Source organism: Dermacentor variabilis, chromosome 1 (assembly GCF_050947875.1).
Source record: "Dermacentor variabilis isolate Ectoservices chromosome 1, ASM5094787v1, whole genome shotgun sequence".
Taxonomy (NCBI): Eukaryota; Metazoa; Arthropoda; class Arachnida; order Ixodida; family Ixodidae; genus Dermacentor; species Dermacentor variabilis.
Window position 1 is genome coordinate 233841317 of NC_134568.1, and position 20085 is coordinate 233861401.

The 20085-nt window shown below is 40.8% G+C and overlaps 1 protein-coding gene across 4 annotated transcripts in view; it reads right to left on the bottom strand.

Moving 5' to 3' along the window:
- LOC142559482 (uncharacterized) overlaps positions 1 to 20085 on the bottom strand; it is a 150966-nt gene that overhangs the window by 40586 nt on the left and 90295 nt on the right. For 3 of the 4 annotated variants that reach the window (XM_075671092.1, XM_075671086.1, XM_075671079.1), the window contains 4 exons: positions 19038 to 19162; positions 15213 to 15378; positions 13982 to 14086; positions 113 to 11166 (listed from right to left, as the gene is read on the bottom strand). In XM_075671092.1, the coding sequence (XP_075527207.1) occupies positions 11047 to 11166; positions 13982 to 14086; positions 15213 to 15378; positions 19038 to 19162 (516 nt within the window). In that variant the 3' untranslated portion in view covers positions 113 to 11046. Of the gene's footprint in view, positions 1 to 112; positions 11167 to 13981; positions 14087 to 15212; positions 15379 to 19037; positions 19163 to 20085 lie in introns of those variants that run through there. The other variant, XR_012823131.1, reaches the window with a different exon arrangement.

The following is a 20085-nucleotide window of genomic DNA, read 5'->3' on the forward strand; positions in this document are numbered from 1 at the left end:
CACTGGGCTAAATGACCAAATGCACCTACTGTAGCCTAAGAGATAAGCAATGTGAAGTGACTTCATACAGGAAGAGAAAATACACATGCTCAATTAAAAACACACAAGTTGGTAATCGAAAGAGAAAACACTATATTTCAATACCAATATTTACACAAGAATCAACACCACGTCACACCCCATAGTTGCTTAAAACATGACATTCAAACTTGTCAAAACTGCATCAGGATACGTGAGGAATGCATCAAAAGTGTCTTACACTCGGGGACATTTCACTGCAGTTCATAATACTTCAGTCAATTCACCAGTCAAGACACCACAACATGATGCTATGCCAATGACTCTTAGAGACATGTACTATTAAGAAGCAGATGCAGAAATTCCACTGCCTTGCACATATTCTCCAGGCTCATGTTTTACATGCACTATGTCTTGAAAAGTCCAAACATGAGCATCACCTACTATGCAGTTTACCTGCTAAGGTGCACTGCAAAAATTGTGCTGTGTTCCTCAAAATATCTTAAGTAAATAATAACGCTACATTTACATTCAAGTACACATAAAACACGCAAAATCGTCATTTCAATCTATGGTGAACTGCTTATTGATTGAAACAATGGATGTGCATCATGAAACCATTTTGTGCATTGAAAATGACTAATGCGACAAGAGTTTTTGCAGACTTCTATATGAAATGGTCAAATGACCTTGCATAGCTTGTGTTACGAAGAACGTTGCCCAAATCTGCCATAGCAGTAGTAGCCCCAGCAGCATTTATCACTTGTGCATCTTGCGCACATAAATGAGTCCACCCATCAATAATTACTGTACCACCATTGCTGCCTTTTCCACACACAGGCCCACACCTTGGGGAAGAAAAATAAGCTCCACAAGTCTATAACTAGGATTTTATCAAATGGGTTATGTTAAGCATTTCATGTATGCTCTGGTTGATAGAAAAATCACTTGTTTGGCTGAAGCACAAAAAATGTGAAATAACTGCCATTTAAATGCCAGTTTCTGGTACAAGTTTCACTTGAGCTACTCATTACAGCACTGCACAAGATGTTCTCAGAACATATGCATTATATCTTTAAAACACGTTTTGACATCGTGCGAGTTTCAGGGCATTGCAGCTTTCTTTAAAAAAACAGCTTCATTGCTGAAAACAGCATTGGAGTTCCAATATGACAATCATAACTTCCAACTGGTTGAAGCACAATGCCTAAAATGTGAACTGTTTGGCCATGCGGAAGAACTGGGCATAACAATAGCAATAAATGCCATACTTCCCACAAGTCTAGACTAAAACCATAATTTGCACATTCAGATGTGAAGGATAGCATGGTCAATGGTACCAATATAATCTGCTTGTGCAAACACAAGATTTAGGCACTACTGTGAGCACATAGCATTCTGCGAGACTGGCTTTCAGTTCTGCAAAAAGCTCTGATAGCAACATTCTCACTCGAGAGCTACTTTGCAGTCCTAACAGAAGTTATGACTGTCTTTGGCTTTGTACAGTGGTGGTTCTAGAACCAGAAATTACCTGTACCCTGTTATTGTAGAACAATCTGCTAGCTACATAGGTGATTACATAAAACGCAAAGCACCCATGAATGCTGCTTACCCCCCGTATACACACATTCAGAGATCAAGAAGTCACACCTAAAGCCTAAATATAACATAAGCAAACCACTTTAAAGCACAATATCAAAAATCAGTTTCATGTGTCTTATCGAATTAAATAGCCAGCATGTTTACAATAAACATTAACAACATTTTACAACTGTGGCAACCACACGCATCTCTGTTTTCCTGTGTCAAATGACAATATATGATAGACATGCAGCATGCTATTCCCCACAGTATTAAACATCGTAAAAACAAAGCCCTCTCTAAGCAAGATAAGCATGGCAGTATCAAAATCTCTTAGCTGACTATTGTTTTCACAGATACATGAATAAAAGCACTTCACAACTATTAAAAAAGAAGGGAAATAAGAACTTTGATGCCATTTTGTGCCAGATAAAAAAAAAAACAGCAGCTGAATGCTAAAAATGAACACTGTTAGACCTTGAGTCAGGTTTAACATTTGCTTTCTGTTACAACTGAGCCCTTTACACTCAGAGAAGAAAAATTCTCTTGAGAAGTCCATTTATATACAAGAAATGTCAAGAGAAATAGGTGTTAGCACATATTTTATCAGAAGATACATTCAAAGCTAAGGCCTTGAGCCTTGAATGAATCACTCCTGTAAACGCAGAGTAGAAAAGTGTTTAGACTAGAAAAGAAACATTAAAGTGGAGACAGGGACAAAAGTTTGTGGGATGTTCACGCAACATCTCAACAAGCGTTACTGTGCATATTGCCTACAAACCATGCACACTAAGTGTACAGGAAACTACACAACTGCCTCATCTAGATGCCAAGAAATTTTTAAGACTGTGCTGGGCATACATATACATTTTGTGTTCTCAAGCACTCATGACCCCTTTTATGCAAAGTATTCAAGTGCTGTTCTCACTACTCCAAAGTAAACCACGAAATAATATAATAGCTCATATCACTGCATGTGAGCTATTGTATGAAGCTCCAGCAAACTCGCCATGAATGTGCAACATGTTCTGAACAGCATATTATCACGTCATAGGTGATGCAGCAATTCAAGTTGGTTGATGGTTTGGAAAAACTTTAATTTGGTTGATGCTCCTACACTGTTTACTGTGGTAACCTTGAACCCCAGACACAGGTGATGACTAAACTGCAAAGCTTGCACAATTCGAAAGCACTACTCAGTGAAAAAGTCTGTGTGCTCAGCCCACTTGAAAAATCTGGTGTGCAAAGTTAAAGTAATCAGCAAGCAATGTTTGTACTGGCTACCAGTAGTGTAACCGGATAGCACACAGCTGTATCAACATCCAAAACATAAATCTAGGTTATAACAGCTGGAGTGCAATCTTTAGTTATACCAGAGGTGCCGCCCTTGATGTTTCTCAAGTTGTTTCTCTCACTACTGCACAAGTGGATGAAACCTTCTCTGTGATCATTATAAGTTTCTTGTGCTACGACAGAGTTTACAATTTGACCACACTTAATGTTACACAGTACATTCTGGGAAGAATTTGTGAGTCAGGAAGCCCAAATGTTTGCAGACAAATTCACAACATTAAAAGGAGGCATCAATTTCTATAAATATGCTGGATAAAACAATTATCTGATTCTCACATCTTGTCTCTTGATGGCCCCACATGCATATTAATATGAAACATATTTTGTTTTCCAAACAAAGTGCAAAGAATGAGTACTCGATTGATGTTTCTGCATGTGTTGTCCTACATTTTCTCACAGCTCAATGTGTATCAGGCTAAATTATTCTGCGACAGAATGATGTGGAAGACAATTGAATGTAATAAAAATAACTGCAAGGCAGGATCAACTTGATGAGTAAAATGACTGTACACTGTTAAGGCGTGCAAGCCACGGCTTGATGCTTTTACTAATGCTGACAATAGGCCAAAGCCTTCCCCTTGGTCAAAATGCATTAATATCAAATCAATTATGTTTTTCTTGCCCCTCGGCATTCTTATTTTTATAGGAGGCACATATGGCTTCAGGCCAAAGGATTTCTGTGCATGAATAATCTCCAAGAAAAAAGAGGAAATATGGGAACATCTGAATGTTAATTCATGCATGTCTTTTACAAATGACACAAGGTGAACATTAGCCACATTACACACCAATCATTAACAAAAATCCACAACACACACACACATGCACAAATGAAAAAAAAAAATAAAGTAAATACTGTATTCACCATAGCAATTCCTTCTATGTACAAATGAAACAAACAAAACAAAAAAAAGTAAGAGGCCACTTTTCTTTGCTGTAAAGCTAAGCTACATCAAAATAAGAAAGAAATGTGGCATTGGTAAAGATTTTATACAAAATTTTCATACGTAGGTTCACAACAGGTCCCTGACAATCATGTCTGTTAAAATTACAACAAGTTAATACTGGAATGACAGCTCAGTGAATCATAGTCAGATCATCAGGTTATAAATTAACTGCAGTGATAACATACAAATATGTGCGCATAAAAAGAAGCTGCATATAGAAGTCAAAGGAAGAAAATGTCATGGATTCAGTTTGAACAAGTGGAATGCAATGCAAAATAATGATTTGTGGTGACAATGTCTTAAATATAATGCATGAAATAACATGCAATATGCTGATTAACTATGTAGGGCGAGAACGGTTCAGAAATTTTTTTTTTAGTGTGTGCAATGTAGAAGCAATTGGCCTTACATTTTGAACAAAGTTAATTTTCACATGATATAAGCACTGACACAATAAACTATTACAGATGAAAATACAAAACATTTGCATATTCATGAAAAAACTGCTGCTAGTATTCCATAAGGAATTAAACCAATGCTTCTGAAATTTTTTCTCGTCTTTCATTTGCTCATCCAAAAGTTGAAAGCAACGAAATGTGCACATAATAAGCAGCTGTAGGCAGGTGCTACGGCTGGTTAACGTTTTGGCAAGCCTCCTCAACACTAAATGTTCCCTGAAATGTTAAAACTATGTGGAAGTCACCATTTAGCAATATTTTGCTGCGTATCAGTGGACTCTCTCTGTATTAAGCGATATTAAAAGAATGGGGTCGGGGTAAATGTAAAAGCATAAAGTGCAAAGATGTTGAAAACCACGCCTTTGGAGCCCTTATGCTTGTGTGCGCTTATATGGTTGCGAGAGCACAATTTCATTTTTTATGATTATTGCCCGTTTTGCCTTTTCACTGTAATAACAAACACTTAAAATACATATCTACACGAAAAGTGGGCTTGCACGCAGTTTAACAGTATTATTTACACAACTCCAAGCACTGTAACCTTTAACATGAACATGCTATTTACAGAGCAGCTTGGCAATAGTTGTGTGCACCAGAGCATAAAATATAGATCAAGGGCATTTCAAACCTTAGATGTGAAGCTCCTGCCCAGGCACGATGGTTAGGCCCAAAATTCAAAAGCTTAATACCACAACTGCTAGAGCTGCTTTTTACCTCAATGACCTGGTTAAGAATGACATGTTTCTTACCTTAAATACAAATGCCTTAAAAAAATGAGCTTGGGTCTCCTCCGTGACACGTGACAAGCCACCTTTCCTGTGAGTCCGTGTAGTTCCAATAAATAGTGATAGCGGCAACACTTCCCCTTCTGTGCTCTTAATTTTACTCCTTTATACAGGAAATTTGAAATATCTCAATCACGTTATGCGAAAGTGGTGAGCAAAAGAGAGACAGGTTTGTCTTGCTTCGGAATGTGTGCCCTCAAAAACATGTCTGACAGCGATTAAAGAATCCATAGTGCTAAATTTGCTTCACACCTTCACAAGCAATGACACCGAAATTTATATTGCTTCATATATAAAGCTGTACAAACTCTGATAAAGCACAGCTTAATGAATAATTTCAAAATTAGACTTTTCATTACCGCTGCAGAGCATAATACTGCAGTCAAAAAATACCTCTTACCCTTAGCTCAGAGAAAGTCATCCACAGGTAATTGTTTTCTGCAGTCTTCCCCATATCTACAAGAAAAAGCACCTGCATGGGGCTACAGCTGTCCTTGCAAGCATACGCATTACACTTATTAGTCAAGAAAATGGAAAGAGAGAGAGAGAAATATGGAGAGGTAGTTAAAGTGCCCCATTGGCTATCCTATACAGAGGAAAATGGAATAGAAATGAGAGAAGGTTACCTGAACACACGCACACACAATGCAAATGTCATGAGGTCAAATGTGATCACACAAGCCAGTTAACCTAAAAACACAGTAGCACCTTCAAAGTCTTTTGCGTTGATAAATGTTGAGATCGCTGTTCCAGGAAGTCTGCACTCAAAATCCAATCGTCAAATCATGATAATGTGTTCGAGAGTGATTGTCTATGTGCATCATACTAAAGACAGTCACACAATATGTGATCAAACAAATGGGACATCAATACAAAACATTCAGCTCAATCCTGCATTGTTTAGTGGAAACCAGCAACAGCAGTCAGATGCAACCAATGCTATAATAAATATGTGTATGGGCAATGAACTTTAGAGAAGCCCTGAAACACTTTTTTAACTAATCTTACAATGGCTTCACTATTAAAGTATGCCATCCCATGAATCTCATGCCAGAAAAATGTTTTTTAATCCTTCAACTATAAGTGGAGTTATCATACCGATACCCGGCTTTCTCTTTTAGTCTGCGCCAGTGCGCTAGAAGCTACACAGGAGAAGGCAAGAGAGCGAAGCTCCAGCCAAAAGTTGAGTTTTGCGGCGGCGAAAGGGCTTGTCACAGTACCCCATGGTGGCTGCAGTAGACTACGCTATGCAGCATGCTGCTCTCATCTAAGAGGCCACATGCATCAGACGCAGCTATGTGCAGTGCAAAGATTAAATTATTTTTTGGTCTTTTTGAGATCGCAGAGATACATATATTTTAATTTATTTAACTCAAAATTAGCAATTATGTATTCCTGACAATGTTCTCGCGATCACGAAAGCAGCCAATAGTGTTGGTTGACAAAGTGCTTTCGATGACAACATAGCGGATGCAAGAGCAAGCGACAGTTCACAGCTTTTGACACGAGATTGTAAATTTTCTGCTGCAGCATGGAGTGCAATATCTGGCTCTCATATTCACAGGAGTCTCGTTAACAGATTGGGAAATTTTTTTTATTACGTTTCAAAAGTGTTTCAGGGCCCCTTTAAAGGGACACTAAAGGTTACTATTAAGTCAACGTGGACTGTTGAAATACCATCACAGAAACCTCGAAACGCTTGTTTCGTGCCAAGGAGAGACTTATTTTAAGAGATAATGCGTTCTGAAGCGTCCGCGTACCTCTAGCGCAGTTCAAATCTCCCGCCCTCCGATCGAGGAGTACTGACATCATGGTCTCATAGTGACGTTGCGCCATCGGTGAGTAGAACGGCGTCCAAGACAGAGCCAAGACAGAGCCGACAGCAGAGCGAAAGCGGGAGTATGGTGGCTAGCGGAAGGAGAAACGAATTACATCCCACATTACGTCCCACGGCACACGGAGAGTCCGTTTTCGTTAAACTATAGGCTGCGGCGAGCTCGCAGCGTGGTCAGCGTGGTCTATGAGAAGCGACGAGCCTTTTCACACTCGCAACAGGGCATAAAAATGTGCGAATCGACGCAAAACTCGGCCTAGAAACGTGCTTCGCCACAGCCAGGGCTCAATACGACCCAAGCTGGCACGACCCAGATGTCGTTTCCCGCACCGCCACCAGGCGCCGCTACTATACCTCAAACTCCAGCGCAAGACGCCCATAAGCTGGTACTTCATTCTATGACGCTAACTTCGACGCTCGTCGCAATGGACCCTGACACCGACAGATTGGCTCGCGATGGTGGGCTCAACCAATGCATTGGCTCAACTTCAGCGATTTGAGCACCGACGAGCGCGACCTGCTGCTGAGGGCTCGCACTGCCGGCGTCGTTGCGTACTACGACGGCGGCCTCGACACCGGCTCTCCGGAGCGGGAAAGCAACGAGGGCTTCCCACGACATCACATGGACGTGGCATTCTCGCTGCTTGTTCCAAATGAAAGTTTCGCGAGCCAGCAGAACCCTCACAGCACGACGCGATAACGAAACTACTGAAACTCCAAAGCGTGCGCGGCGCAGAGTCGAGCGCGCAGAGTCGAGCGAAAACGAAACCTTTCGAACACCCATATTACTGAAGGGGAACGTCAAAATGTTATCTTTTCTTAGAATCGAATAGACGTAGACAAGCAACATTTTTTTCCGTCTTATAATCGAATGAAATGATATTTTTAATACGAGTAGTTGAGTATTAGTAACACAAATTATGAGGAGTCCTTTCGTCATCGGGCTAGTACCGGAATGTCGCTGGGGGGTCTCAAATCGTGTCATGCATTTACCTCAATTTCTCGGTTACTAAAGCTATGTTCGCGATTATATTGACGCCTTAGACGTTCTAGAACATTGCTCTACCACTTTAACTTGAGTTTCTGGTAACCTTTAGTGTCCCTTTAAGGGGGATGGGGTCATTTATAACATTTTTTTTTTCAGCATGGAGCCAGATGTTTGGAGCACACAATGCTGGGGGAAGATTTTTAAAATTTTGCTCTAAGGATTTTAAAATATTTTTTTTTGTGACTACTGCCTGTTGATGTTCAAAACATTGGACTTCAGTGTGCTATGAAATAGGAAACAATGACCCTATCATAAAAGTGCTTCCATCATTGTGTGCCCGATGCTTTTCAGTATTTATCCACCTACTAATTGTATATTTATGTGCAATTGTTGATTTTAAATTGTTCAAAAAACAAAGTAAAAGTATTTTTAAAATTATCTTATGCGATAATAAACCTGAAAAAAGACATTAATTTTTTTGTTCAAAAGAAACTAAACAAGCTTGCCAACTTTTTATCAAATCTGGTCCAAAAGTAAAAAAGACAGCTTTCAAACCCATATCCCCCCTTAAAGGGTCATGGCAGAAAATACTAAGTTACAAGTGCCCAATCACTACAAACATAGAAACGGAATAGGTCACTATTTCTGAGTGGAAGCTTTGTATGCCAGGAAATGGCATAAAAGCACATGCATACTGAGGCCACCTTTTGCACCAATTCCTTGTGGCACTGCAGATTGTGACAGTGTGTGGAAGAGGCTAGTTAAATGTTAATTAGTACATCGCATCCGCAAATGAGAAAAATGCATCTTGGCAACTTTTGTGGGCACTTACGCAAAGACAGAGCAAATACATGAAAATATAATCCTGTATTAACATTATCAGTGAAGTAGCTTAGGTGCAAAGTTGATACCATCAATCCTTTCTGCACTGAACAAATGCTGACCAAGTTCTGAAAGAGCAATCTACCAGTTTAGCCTGATCAAGAGTTTACCTTTAATCTATTTTTACAACTATCACAGCAGCCAATTACATGTTATATTGAGCTTTCGTAAAACCACATGAAATGGCTCAAAAACAGGTTTTTCAACAGATGTGACTTGTAGGGCTGTCAAAGTGGAAGCCAGTTGAAATGGAATTCCACAATCCAAAGCCAAAACCATATTCTCTTCAAGCACTGACACTGCTGTTTCTACACAAAGGCTGATAGACTGACAATTAAAGCACATTTAGGCCCTGGGCCAGTTGCTATTGCAGTTTCTTATGACTGCAGTAGTGCAAATAAGCATTATAAAAGAAAGAACACAATTTAAGGGTGTTGTCCTGTCTGTGTGTGCATATTTTTTGTACAATTTATTTGTGCTCGAATCGTTGGAAAAAATTAAATAGGAAGTAAAGCAGCTTTGCTACTACAGTAGTAAAACGAAGCACACCAGGTAACCATGACATAACACACCTAAAGACGTAAGCTGAACCTAACAATGATGATGCCAAGATTATAACTATATTAGAAAGCACATTCACTGAGCCACAAAGTAATTAAGTTCACACATACAAAAGTAACAAAATGTAATTGACACATGATGCTATGACCCAGCTGCAGTAACATGTAACTTCATGAAAATTAGGAGGCATGAAATATGCAAAAAGCAATATACTAGTACAGTTGCACATAAACATACCATGTCACCTTGAGCTTAAAGGTAACCTTACCAATGCAGCTATATCACAGTCCTGTGCTTCGTGTATTCTGTTTCACTTGAAAGGTTTGGCTCTGTTATTAGCTGATATAGAGCTCAGACAACCAGTGAAGCAGACAAAAGAGCAGTCATGTCTACTCATTCCTCAGCATTTAAAACAAAACGAACACTTTTGTGCACCATGCAGCAATCCGCTCTAAACCAGGGGTAGTTCTAAGAGTGGGAGCAGCCGACCACCTTAAAGGGCCCGTCACCAGGCCTGGCCATTTTGAGCTGACAAGTGCAGAGCATACATTGCACGATAAAAATCGTGTCTGCAAAGTATTACATCGCTACGCGCCACGGAAAGGCCTGAAATTTCACTCCGAACGCCGTTTCCATCTTCACTCACGGCGAATTTGACCGGAGAGGGACGATGACATAGTCGGGCTCCTGTGCCTACGTAATCGTGTCCGCAGTGTGATATCGCTCATGGGGACACGCAACTTCGAGAATTATTCAAGACAACATCTGTTACCTGTGCGATATGTTGCTTGAATTGACGAATCGAAGTTTAGAAAAACAATAAACACACAAACGGAATGTCAGTGTGTTTGTTTTACTTCGCACCGAAGCAAGAGAGATGTACTTCTGCTTCGTCTGCTTGTTCCCAGGGTCGTGCAGTCATGCAGGGTCGTGCAGGTACCGAAACTGTGCCATTTTCTACCGTGTTCCAGCACGTGATCCCGCTCTGCAATCCGCTTGTTCTGCCTCAGTATTCGTGTAGCACTGAATTATACCGCTAGTCATGTTAGGCGGGGCCTGTGACGTATGCGTCATGCGATCCTTGAGGTCCAGTATGGGAGAACGAAGGGAAGGAATTTCGCTTGCGTAGGCTAGACAGGGTGAGTGGAGAGAGCGTCTTGCTTGGCTGTGGAGCCCGCCTGCTGAAGTCACGGGTTCACGGCACTGAAATATCTTTCTCTAGGCTATTAATGAGCCGATCTGAAAAATTTTTGCGGCAGAACGCTCCCTAGAGGAAATGTAACAACTTCCAGCGTATAACTAAAATTTGTTATGGGGCCTGGTGAGGGGCCCTTTAACACACTCTTTTTTTCCTCCTTCTCATCACCCCTCTCCTACAACCATGAAGTGCCAAGTGACAGAGTGCTATGCCCGGCTGCACCCGCAACGGAAATAGAGAATCATGGTTGTTACACCTCCCGCCCACCCAGACAAAAAGAGAAATACTGGTATCGCCCCTGCTCTTAACATGGAACATAATGGCTGGCCCCATGATATCTAGTAACCCTTCAGTGCCAATACACTTCCTTTCTAAAGTACTATATATCGGATGGAATATACACCATGAACCATCCAGTATTGACTGACGATTTCTTCCTGTTCATTTCTTCTTGGCAATTTTTTTCTTCAGTGGAGATGATTCAGAGTCCACCTTCATTTGAGAAGTGTCCTGGGACTCTACATGCTGCTCAAGCTTCCGCAGGATGGACCTGAGCTCATCCTTGTATTAAAAAAAAAGTAGAAAAAGAATATATGTGCTCTGTAAGTATCGTATGAGAAATAATCCAAACTAAGTTATCATATAACACACTTGTTTATACAAATGAGGCATTTAAAGCACAGCAAGAAATATGGGAGGTGAGATGACTGGTGGAAAAAAAACGTTAGAGGCACTTAAGTCTCCTTACATGCATTGAATGCGAAAGCAGTACGACTCTACCACGTGATACTTTTCACTTGGTCATGTGCTCGAATTGGACAAAGTCAATATTGGGGGTAGGCCACCCAAATTTTAAGGGTGGGGCAACTCGATTTTCTAATTGGGCAAAGTCAATTTTTTGGGTGTGGGCCACCAAATTTTCGGGTGTTGGACCAAGTCAATTTTGGTAGTTTTGAATGTGGCTCAATTAAATTTTCGAATTGGGCAAAGATAATTTTTTTAGGTGTGGGCCACGACATCCGTCCAACGCCATGGCTGTTCACCCTTGGATTCCGCAGTGCGAGCCGCAGCAGGTCCAGTGCCGAGAATGTGACGCCATAACTTGATCACGTGGGTTTTGGTGCCATCAGATGTTAACGCTGGATGCCATATTTTCCGCTTCATGGAGTATATAATGCTTTCGCATTAAAAACGTAGCAATTAAGAAAGTGTACAGGGAAGTAAGGGGGACAGGTCTGTGCAGCTTTCAGCAGCCACACACCCTAAAAAGGGAGTAGGCAAGCAGGTCTTTTGCTGTCAACGCAGTAACCAGGTGATTAAGCTCTTGTGTATATGTGGTGATTTATGTTTTTGTCTTTTTCATGGTAAAAGCAGCACAATAAGACAGCAACACAAGACAGAGAAATACACAGGATCAGCACCTGTCCTGTGCATTTCTGTGTCTTGTGCTGCTGCTGTCTTTTTGCACTGCTTTTACCATGAAGATAAACCAACTTGCTCAGTTTTACACCCTATTACATGTTTTTGCACTGATGAGGTGTTACACAGAATTTGAAAAGGCACACGTGATGCAGAATCCGAACTTCTCCTCTTTCTTCGGCATGAAGCACGGAAATTCTGCCGTGTACGATTTCAAAAACACTTGGAAGTACTGTCGGGGCTTCAAGCCTGCCATTGCACTGTGAAGCCGCTACAGGCCGGAGTCGCACTGTGTCCGACGTGGCAGCTAGTCACACAAAAGGTGAGGCTAACACTGCCGTGACTGAAGTCCAAAACCGCGCACCCGCGTGAACGAACTTAACAGCATGGAAACAGGTTTGTGGAGGTGCCAGAGGTGCTATCGGCACTATCGGGCCTTGGATACGGATTCGTGATCCCCCTAGTAGATAACAAAAGTCACTACAACCGTGCAGCTGCTGATGATGATACCCCGCATACGTATTGCCTTCTTGTGGCGGCGCAAGGTACCAGGGTGTAGTTTTACTACATTTTCACATTCTTTTTTCGCATATAAAATGTTTTCTGTAAAATTTCAAGCAAGATACGTAAAATCGTAAGACTGCTCGAAATTCGTACATTTTACGGAAGATTCGGAAGAGTGGGCAGGTATGACAGTAGCCATCTAGTACTGTAGCACATTCTAGAAAGAGAGGGAGTAGTGGTGAGAACCACCACTAAGGTTGTGATGGGGAGGAGGAGCACCTTTGCCATGCGACATTCCACGAGGTGAACCGGAGGAGGGAAGATGATGAGGACTGTTTTTTGTTACAGACGAACCATGCAGCAAACAGCATTAGCATGAATTCAAGTATTATTCATAACGTAAGTTTGTGTTGGCTATAACATACAAAGCAATCGACCTCTTGCAAAAGTATCGTCTTTACCTGATTCTAATGAGCCCTTGAATCTAACGTGCACCCAATTTTCATGGGTTTAAAGTGCACTTGAATGTAACATACCTCCTGCGTTTTCAATCAGAGAAAACTAGACAGGCAGAATTTACCTTCACAGAAGCAATTTTGTTGTAAATTAGCTTTCTTAAAGCATCGCAACGTCGTCTGCATTTGCGCCCCATTCGCCACAGATACCAAGGACACAGGAGTGGTATTCTCAAGCGATCACTTTTAGAGATACTACTATCGCTGTCGTGAGGTTTTACGTAACTCTGCATTGGACTTGTCCAAGTATGCGGGTGACAGTGTTCCTGGCACTGTGCACGAACAGCAAGCATGGCACAGCGCGGGAAACGCTGGCGGCCGTACACGCCAACGCATCTGGTGCCGAGTGGCGCAAAATCTTGAGAAAGTGACAGTAGTATCACCAAAAGTGTTGACTGAGAGTCAAGCAGATGCTTGAAGATCACTTTGATAAGTGGATAGATACACTGATTGCAAATGCATATGAATATTGATAGCGATTACCTCGTGATGTAATACAATCTTGGATAAAGAAAAAAAAAAGTGGGTTTTACTACAATAAAGAAGCACTGCAACAGTCTCTGGAGATGGTAAGTAACTAAACATGCTTAGTAGCTAGACATAGCTGTCATCAACACTGTGTACAGTGAAACCTTGTTATAATAAAATGGGTTATAACAAAGTAATATAAGTAATGAAATAACTATATTTTCCCTAAAAGTTCCCACAGGAACCTATGCTGTGTGCAGAGCATAGTTTGCTAAGTCATAGATGGTGACATTTAGATCTGTTTTTGTTGGGCAACTATACAGGGCATTAGAATATGGTTTCCACTAAAGCGTTCCTTTTTATTTAGCTTCACTGAGGCAGTATGCTGCGATATCGCAACACCTTGCAAGAAGTTAACTAAGACAATATAAACAAAATACAGAGTAATACAAAATATAAAAAATTCATACCATGTCATAGGTATAAAGAAGTTTCCAAGACTTCATGTTTTTCCTCTGCAGGCAATGCACAGCATGCTCTAGGCAGTACAAGATGTCATCTTCCATGCTCACAACCTGCACAAATGATTTTTTTACTAGTATGTCATATCTTCAATGTTTTCATAAAATACCGTATCTACTCGCACAATGATCACACTTTTTTGTAAAAAAAATATTGCCGCAAATTCAGGGGTGTGATCATTACGCTGGTTAAATTTCCTGCGAGAAGAAACAAATTTTTTTTCCATCCCGCAACAACAGGTGAACAACCAGGCAGCTGCAGCTGTAACAAGCGGACATCCATGTTTGATCTCTCATGGAATCACCCATTACATTCTACCGGTACTAACATGTGGGGCAGAAACTTGGAGGTTAGCAAAGAAGTTTAAGAAGAAGGACTTCACAATGAGCAACGGAACGAAAAATGTTAGCCGTAACGTTAAGAAAAAGGAAGAGATTGGGGTGGATCAGAGAGAAAATGGGGGTAGCCGATATTCTAGTTGATATGAGAAGAAAAAAATGGACCTGGCCAGGCCACTTGTGGTCTATTATGAGTTACACAATCAGTTTCAAGCGAAAGGAAGCACAGTCAAGGACGGGATAAAATTAGTTGGGGGATGAAATTAAGAAATCTGCGGACACAACTTGGAATTAGCTAGCACAAGACAAGGGTAATTGGAGACCACTGGGAGAAGCTTTCAACCCGCAGTTGGACATAAAGAACTAGACATGATCATGATAGTGTACAGCTTTACGCCCAAAGCCGCACTGAAATTTGCGCACATACAAAGGCTCCATCTCAAGGATGGAGGCTTAGTACCGTTACTGAAGTTGACATTATGCAATACAAGCGCTAGGCTTGTATTGCATAATGTATTGTATAAACGGGACATGAGATGAAGGCAACACATGGGGCTGAACTAACAATTGAAGCTTTGTTTTGATGTGTGTCTGAATAGATATTCACAACAGTATCGAAATAGACAAAGATTTGTTTTGATACTGCTGAAAACATTTATACAGATGCATATCATAATACAAAGCTTCAGTTGTAGTACAGACTTTGCCTTGTGTCCCATCCCTTAGCAATGGTATTGCATAATGAACAAACAACAAACCCAACACAATGTGAAGTTCACAGCTACCTAATTAACAGAGACAAGATATTTGTGAAGTTTTGAATAAGGACGAAAACACGTACCATGGAGACATGACAGCTGATGCGGCAAAAGTCACACTCGTGATTGCCAGGTCGTAGCCTCGGCCGCTTTGCTTTTCTTGGGTCTGCCGCTTCATCAAAGCGAAGGCGCTCAAATGTCTTCAGACCCATCTCCACAAGCTGGGTACGATACCTTTGTTCGTTTTCACTGCATGCAAAACACAAAAAACATGGCATGAATTTTCCTCCTCTCAGGAGCTTCAATAGCAAAATTTAAAAAGTATTACACTTGCAATAAAAATGGCCGTAGCTCCATAATATGTCCTGGCACAACTATGTGTGAAATTAACCCCTTAACTGCCGTGATAAATTTTAAAAAACATTTTTTTTTTAATGTGGAGGATTTGGTAAGGCCTGGATATTCTTGTGCCAAATTTTTCTAAAAGATTATGATACCTTATGATAGTCTTGTTTAGAAAAAAAATATACAGCAATGCCATTGTGTATTATTTATTTGTCAAAATTACGAGAAACTGTACCTGATACATATCTGCAAAAATTTTGAAAAGTTCACGCCAACTTAACTCTCATAGGCTCCAGAGGACGCTCAGTGAGGAGTTGCCTCGTCATTGGCTTTAAGGGATTAAACACCATAAAATAGCAAAACCAAAGTTTTTTTACATACAGTTTGACGAGGCAGAACATACTATCTAAACAGGCTGCCACATACAAGTGCCCGCTATTATTCAACCAAAACGGGATCGAAGGTTTACCAAATTAAACGACTGGCATCACTGACTGAAAGTAGCATGAAGCTACAAAGAAAAACTTAAAAGGTCTCATGCGCACTGTAAGTACATCTACAACACACTGTCATGGGGCCATTAGGATCTCTAAAAAGACATTCTGACATGCTGCCTTAAGACATTAAATTTTGGTCACATAAGTAAGTTGTTCAACATGTAGGAGCGCACAGAAGTTTTTTAAACAAACTGCCCCCCCCCCCCCCCCCCCCCCTTAACCAGTCACCCCTATACCTTAAAGAGACACTAAAAATAAACACCAAGTTTAGGCTGATCAAAGTATGAGGACACACTTGAAATACCAATTTTCTTGAAAATATTGCATGTTTACCTTTTGTTTTTATGCAACCCCACACACCTTATCTACATATAGAAAAAATAATCATGCCTTTACCTTATGTCGTTAAAGAGTTACAGACTAAATTGTAATGCACAACCTACTTGGTGAAATATATCTACATATAGAAAAAATAATCATGCCTCTACCTTATGTCGTTAAAAAGTTAGACTAAATTGTAATGCGCACCCTACTTGGTGAAACTGAAAGTGACAAATTTCAGTGTCACTTTTTATTTTACTTTCTTTTTTTTTTTTAGATTAGTAAAAGTTAGGTATTATATTTTGCTCACATCACTAATATGATGTAACAAATGTAATACAGTTAAACCTCAATATAACGAAGTCGGTAAAATCACCAATTTGCTTCGTTATATCAAAATTGCGTTCTATTGAAATTCGATAATTTGAACTTTTATGCGAATAAGCACAGTCGCCGATCGATTTTTCTACACGGAAAGGGGCCGCAGAATTTTCCGAATTATCAGGCACTCGAAGAAAAGCAAATTTGAACGAGAAAACAATTCATTTTGATGAATTTGGGAGTCGGGAATTAATGATACGGTTTCATACCACGTTGACATCTTCACACAGGCAGTACGAATTAAGTGAAGCCTGCAAAGCTTTCATGTGCACTCTGCCGCTGCGGCTGATAGCGTCGCCCGCACTAGGACGACACTATCATGAAAAGCGCCTGCAGTGGGGAGCGAATACTTCGTCTGCCTCTCGCTACAACGGGTCACCGAAACTCAAGATTATGCAACCTTCAATACTAAACGAGCTGGAAGACAGCTTACATGGTGCCACATAGTCTCGGCACACCCACTCTTCGCACAGCAGCAGATTACCTCTAAAGCAGGGTGCGCGGCTGGGTATGCGCTCAGCTGCACTTACAGCCATACGCAGCCACAGTCGAGAGGCGTGTCAGAGATCACCACGTGTGCCAACTTACACCCCCCGCCCCCGTCCCGCCCCTCGAGCGCACTTGATCACGTTACGGCGAGCACACTCTCCTCTCCCTCTTTCCCTTTGCTCGTGCGTGAAGGCAGCACTCGTGAATCCATTACCTTGTCTGACCCTCGCACTTTCACTCGCACCTAACCTAAAGCACAAAGTGCGCGGTGTGTGATAGGCACTTATCGCACTTGGACTTCATGCAGAACATGATGTGACTCGACTTTGGCAGTCGCTCTTATCACGCCGTGGGCCATTTGGGAGGTGCGTTTGCAAGCACCTGCTTGTAATTCAATCATTTGACCATCTGCGTCCATGGAAGTTTCCATTTATTGTCTCATCCTTTCTATGCGACGGAAGCGAAATTTCATTACACTGAAACCGCATAAAAACACACTTTGTTATATTGAGGTTCTAAATATGCGGTGTTCTATTGACGAGAGGTTATGAAAAGTTAAATACTTCGTTATATTGAAAATATCGTTATATTGAGGTTTAACTGTATTTTGTTAAATGTTATGCTTCAAGCTCACATAAGGAGGCTCTTCAATGGCCTGATTTGGCAAGACCCATAGAAAATGTTCGTATTCCAGAAGTGCTGGAATTCAAGGCGGATGGAAGCATTCACTGTTCAGCAGTCAAGATAAGTAAAAAACACCTAGGGTATGGGTGGAAAAAAAAAGGAGGGAAGAGAGTGGTATAACTGGAGTTATTACGGGCACAGGTAACTCTACAGTATAGAGACAGAAGTTTTAATGATGAAAGAAAACATCAAGGAAGGACAGGCAAGATGCTCGACTGTCATAGATGTAGCAAAGCCTGATTAGATCAAGTAGGATAGGCGACTATTTTTCGCCTCCCTGTTTCAAGGAAACAAATATAAAAATCATAATTATCAATTGGCCAAAGAACCTGCCAATTCTGTAACTGTAATTCTCAAACTGTAAGAAACGCTATAATGCAACAGCAGTGCAAGGATCACCTTGTAATGTAACCTGCTAGTTACAAAACATATAGTTTACGTGATTGTCATACTTGATGGTTATCACTTTATTTGCACTAACATTGTCTTTACACACTTGCTTAAGGGGGCATATCTTGGCTTGGCGCAGCACCGAATAGATACGTACTTCCTTTATAAAGCAAGACGAGACTGTTACCTGACAGCATGCTTATATTTCAGCAAAAATTTTACCATTTTCGTGTCCCGCTTATTTTTTGTGTGCATCCTCAGCTAATCCTAGAAGCTAGAGCGCAAACCACGAGCAGACTTCAAAATTTCACAAGAATAAATATACCAGTTAATATGTTTCCAATATGTGGACCAATGCAATACGTAAAGCTCTAAACAGGAGTAGAAATGCCTTTCATGGCACATCCTGAGTCTGTATTTCTTGGAACTAGCACTATGCACAAAATTCCTAGTAAGAAATGTGCTTTCAGTGCTGGTGACTTCAATTTTACAATTACAACATGGCCACTAAAGTAAATATAACATAATTAGTGGACTTGTGTTAAATTAGCAATTGCATTGACAATCATCGTACAAATCATGTCTGCCAATGCTTGATCAGTAAAAATTACCGTCTTATCTTGAATATTTTATTTTTTAATAAACGGAGAGTCTTCACAGAAGCATGCAGTAGTACATAGCCAAAGAAAATGCATGTAATTTTAGACTCTATTGTATTCTTACACTGCAAGATGTGGGCATACCAGAAATCTTATAAGGCGAAGATTTTACTTAAATCATAACAGAACCTGCGTAACGCACCACATTTTTCGAAGCAGTGGAAGGGTCCAACGACAGGTCTCTAGGCTCTCTCGAAGTTCAGTCGCAATTCCCAAGATCAATTTCTCAAAGGAGAATGTCGGTGGTTCACAGCTTGCTTTCATGTGCTGCACACAATAAAGGATGACACTGCTATACTAAGGCAATTTCACAACATGATTAAATGTAGCAAAACCACACAAGGTAAAATGCCATACCAGTGGTATGGCAGTATAGTACACAATATATATAATACCAGATACTATTCCAGAAATAAGCAATGCATGTAAAATAAGGCCATGCAACTGAAATTTGTCAAGTGAAAGCTTACCAAAAGGCGTAAAGGCAATGAGAGCAATACGAGTACTACCCAGTCAGAAGCACCTAACAGAAAAGGTTGTTCTGCAGCAGACCTTCCCTTATACCATCAGTTAAAAGGGGCCAGGACACCAAATTCGTTAGCTTGAATGATGCATTGCATGTTAAACTGAACATGTCCTACAGCAAGTTAGCAAAATTTGAGCTCATTCGGTTCAATAAAACGTTTAGATTCAATTTTTTTATATATAGATATTGTAGTTGAATTGTACAGCAGTTTGGCAACACTCACAGGTGAAGAAATGAAGTTCAGTCTGCGGGGTCAATGTGTTTAGTACTTGCATGCGTGTCTCGGAGGTTGGCCCAGGATAGTTTCTGCAGCCATTCTCGCATTAACGCGAGAATGAAAGAATTGCCCTCCACTGTGGGCGCAATATAAGGGCAACACCTTTTCTACTCCATTGGGTGCTAGAGCATGTGGAGCACGGCGAGTTTCTGCTGGAGTGGCATGTGCCTTGTCGGCATGGTGCCGCTATTGCTTCGGAGCAGACGGCACAGCAGGGGCCCGAACTTGACTTCACACCAGCCATGCCAAAATAGCACTGTTGTAGATAAGAGGGGGCTTAGATGCAGCAATTTCAAATTGAAAATTTGGTTTAAAATGCCCGGTGAGAGCCCAGTTTTTTGTGTGAAAGTCATACTGGCCCCTCGACTCTCAGTTACAATTACAAAT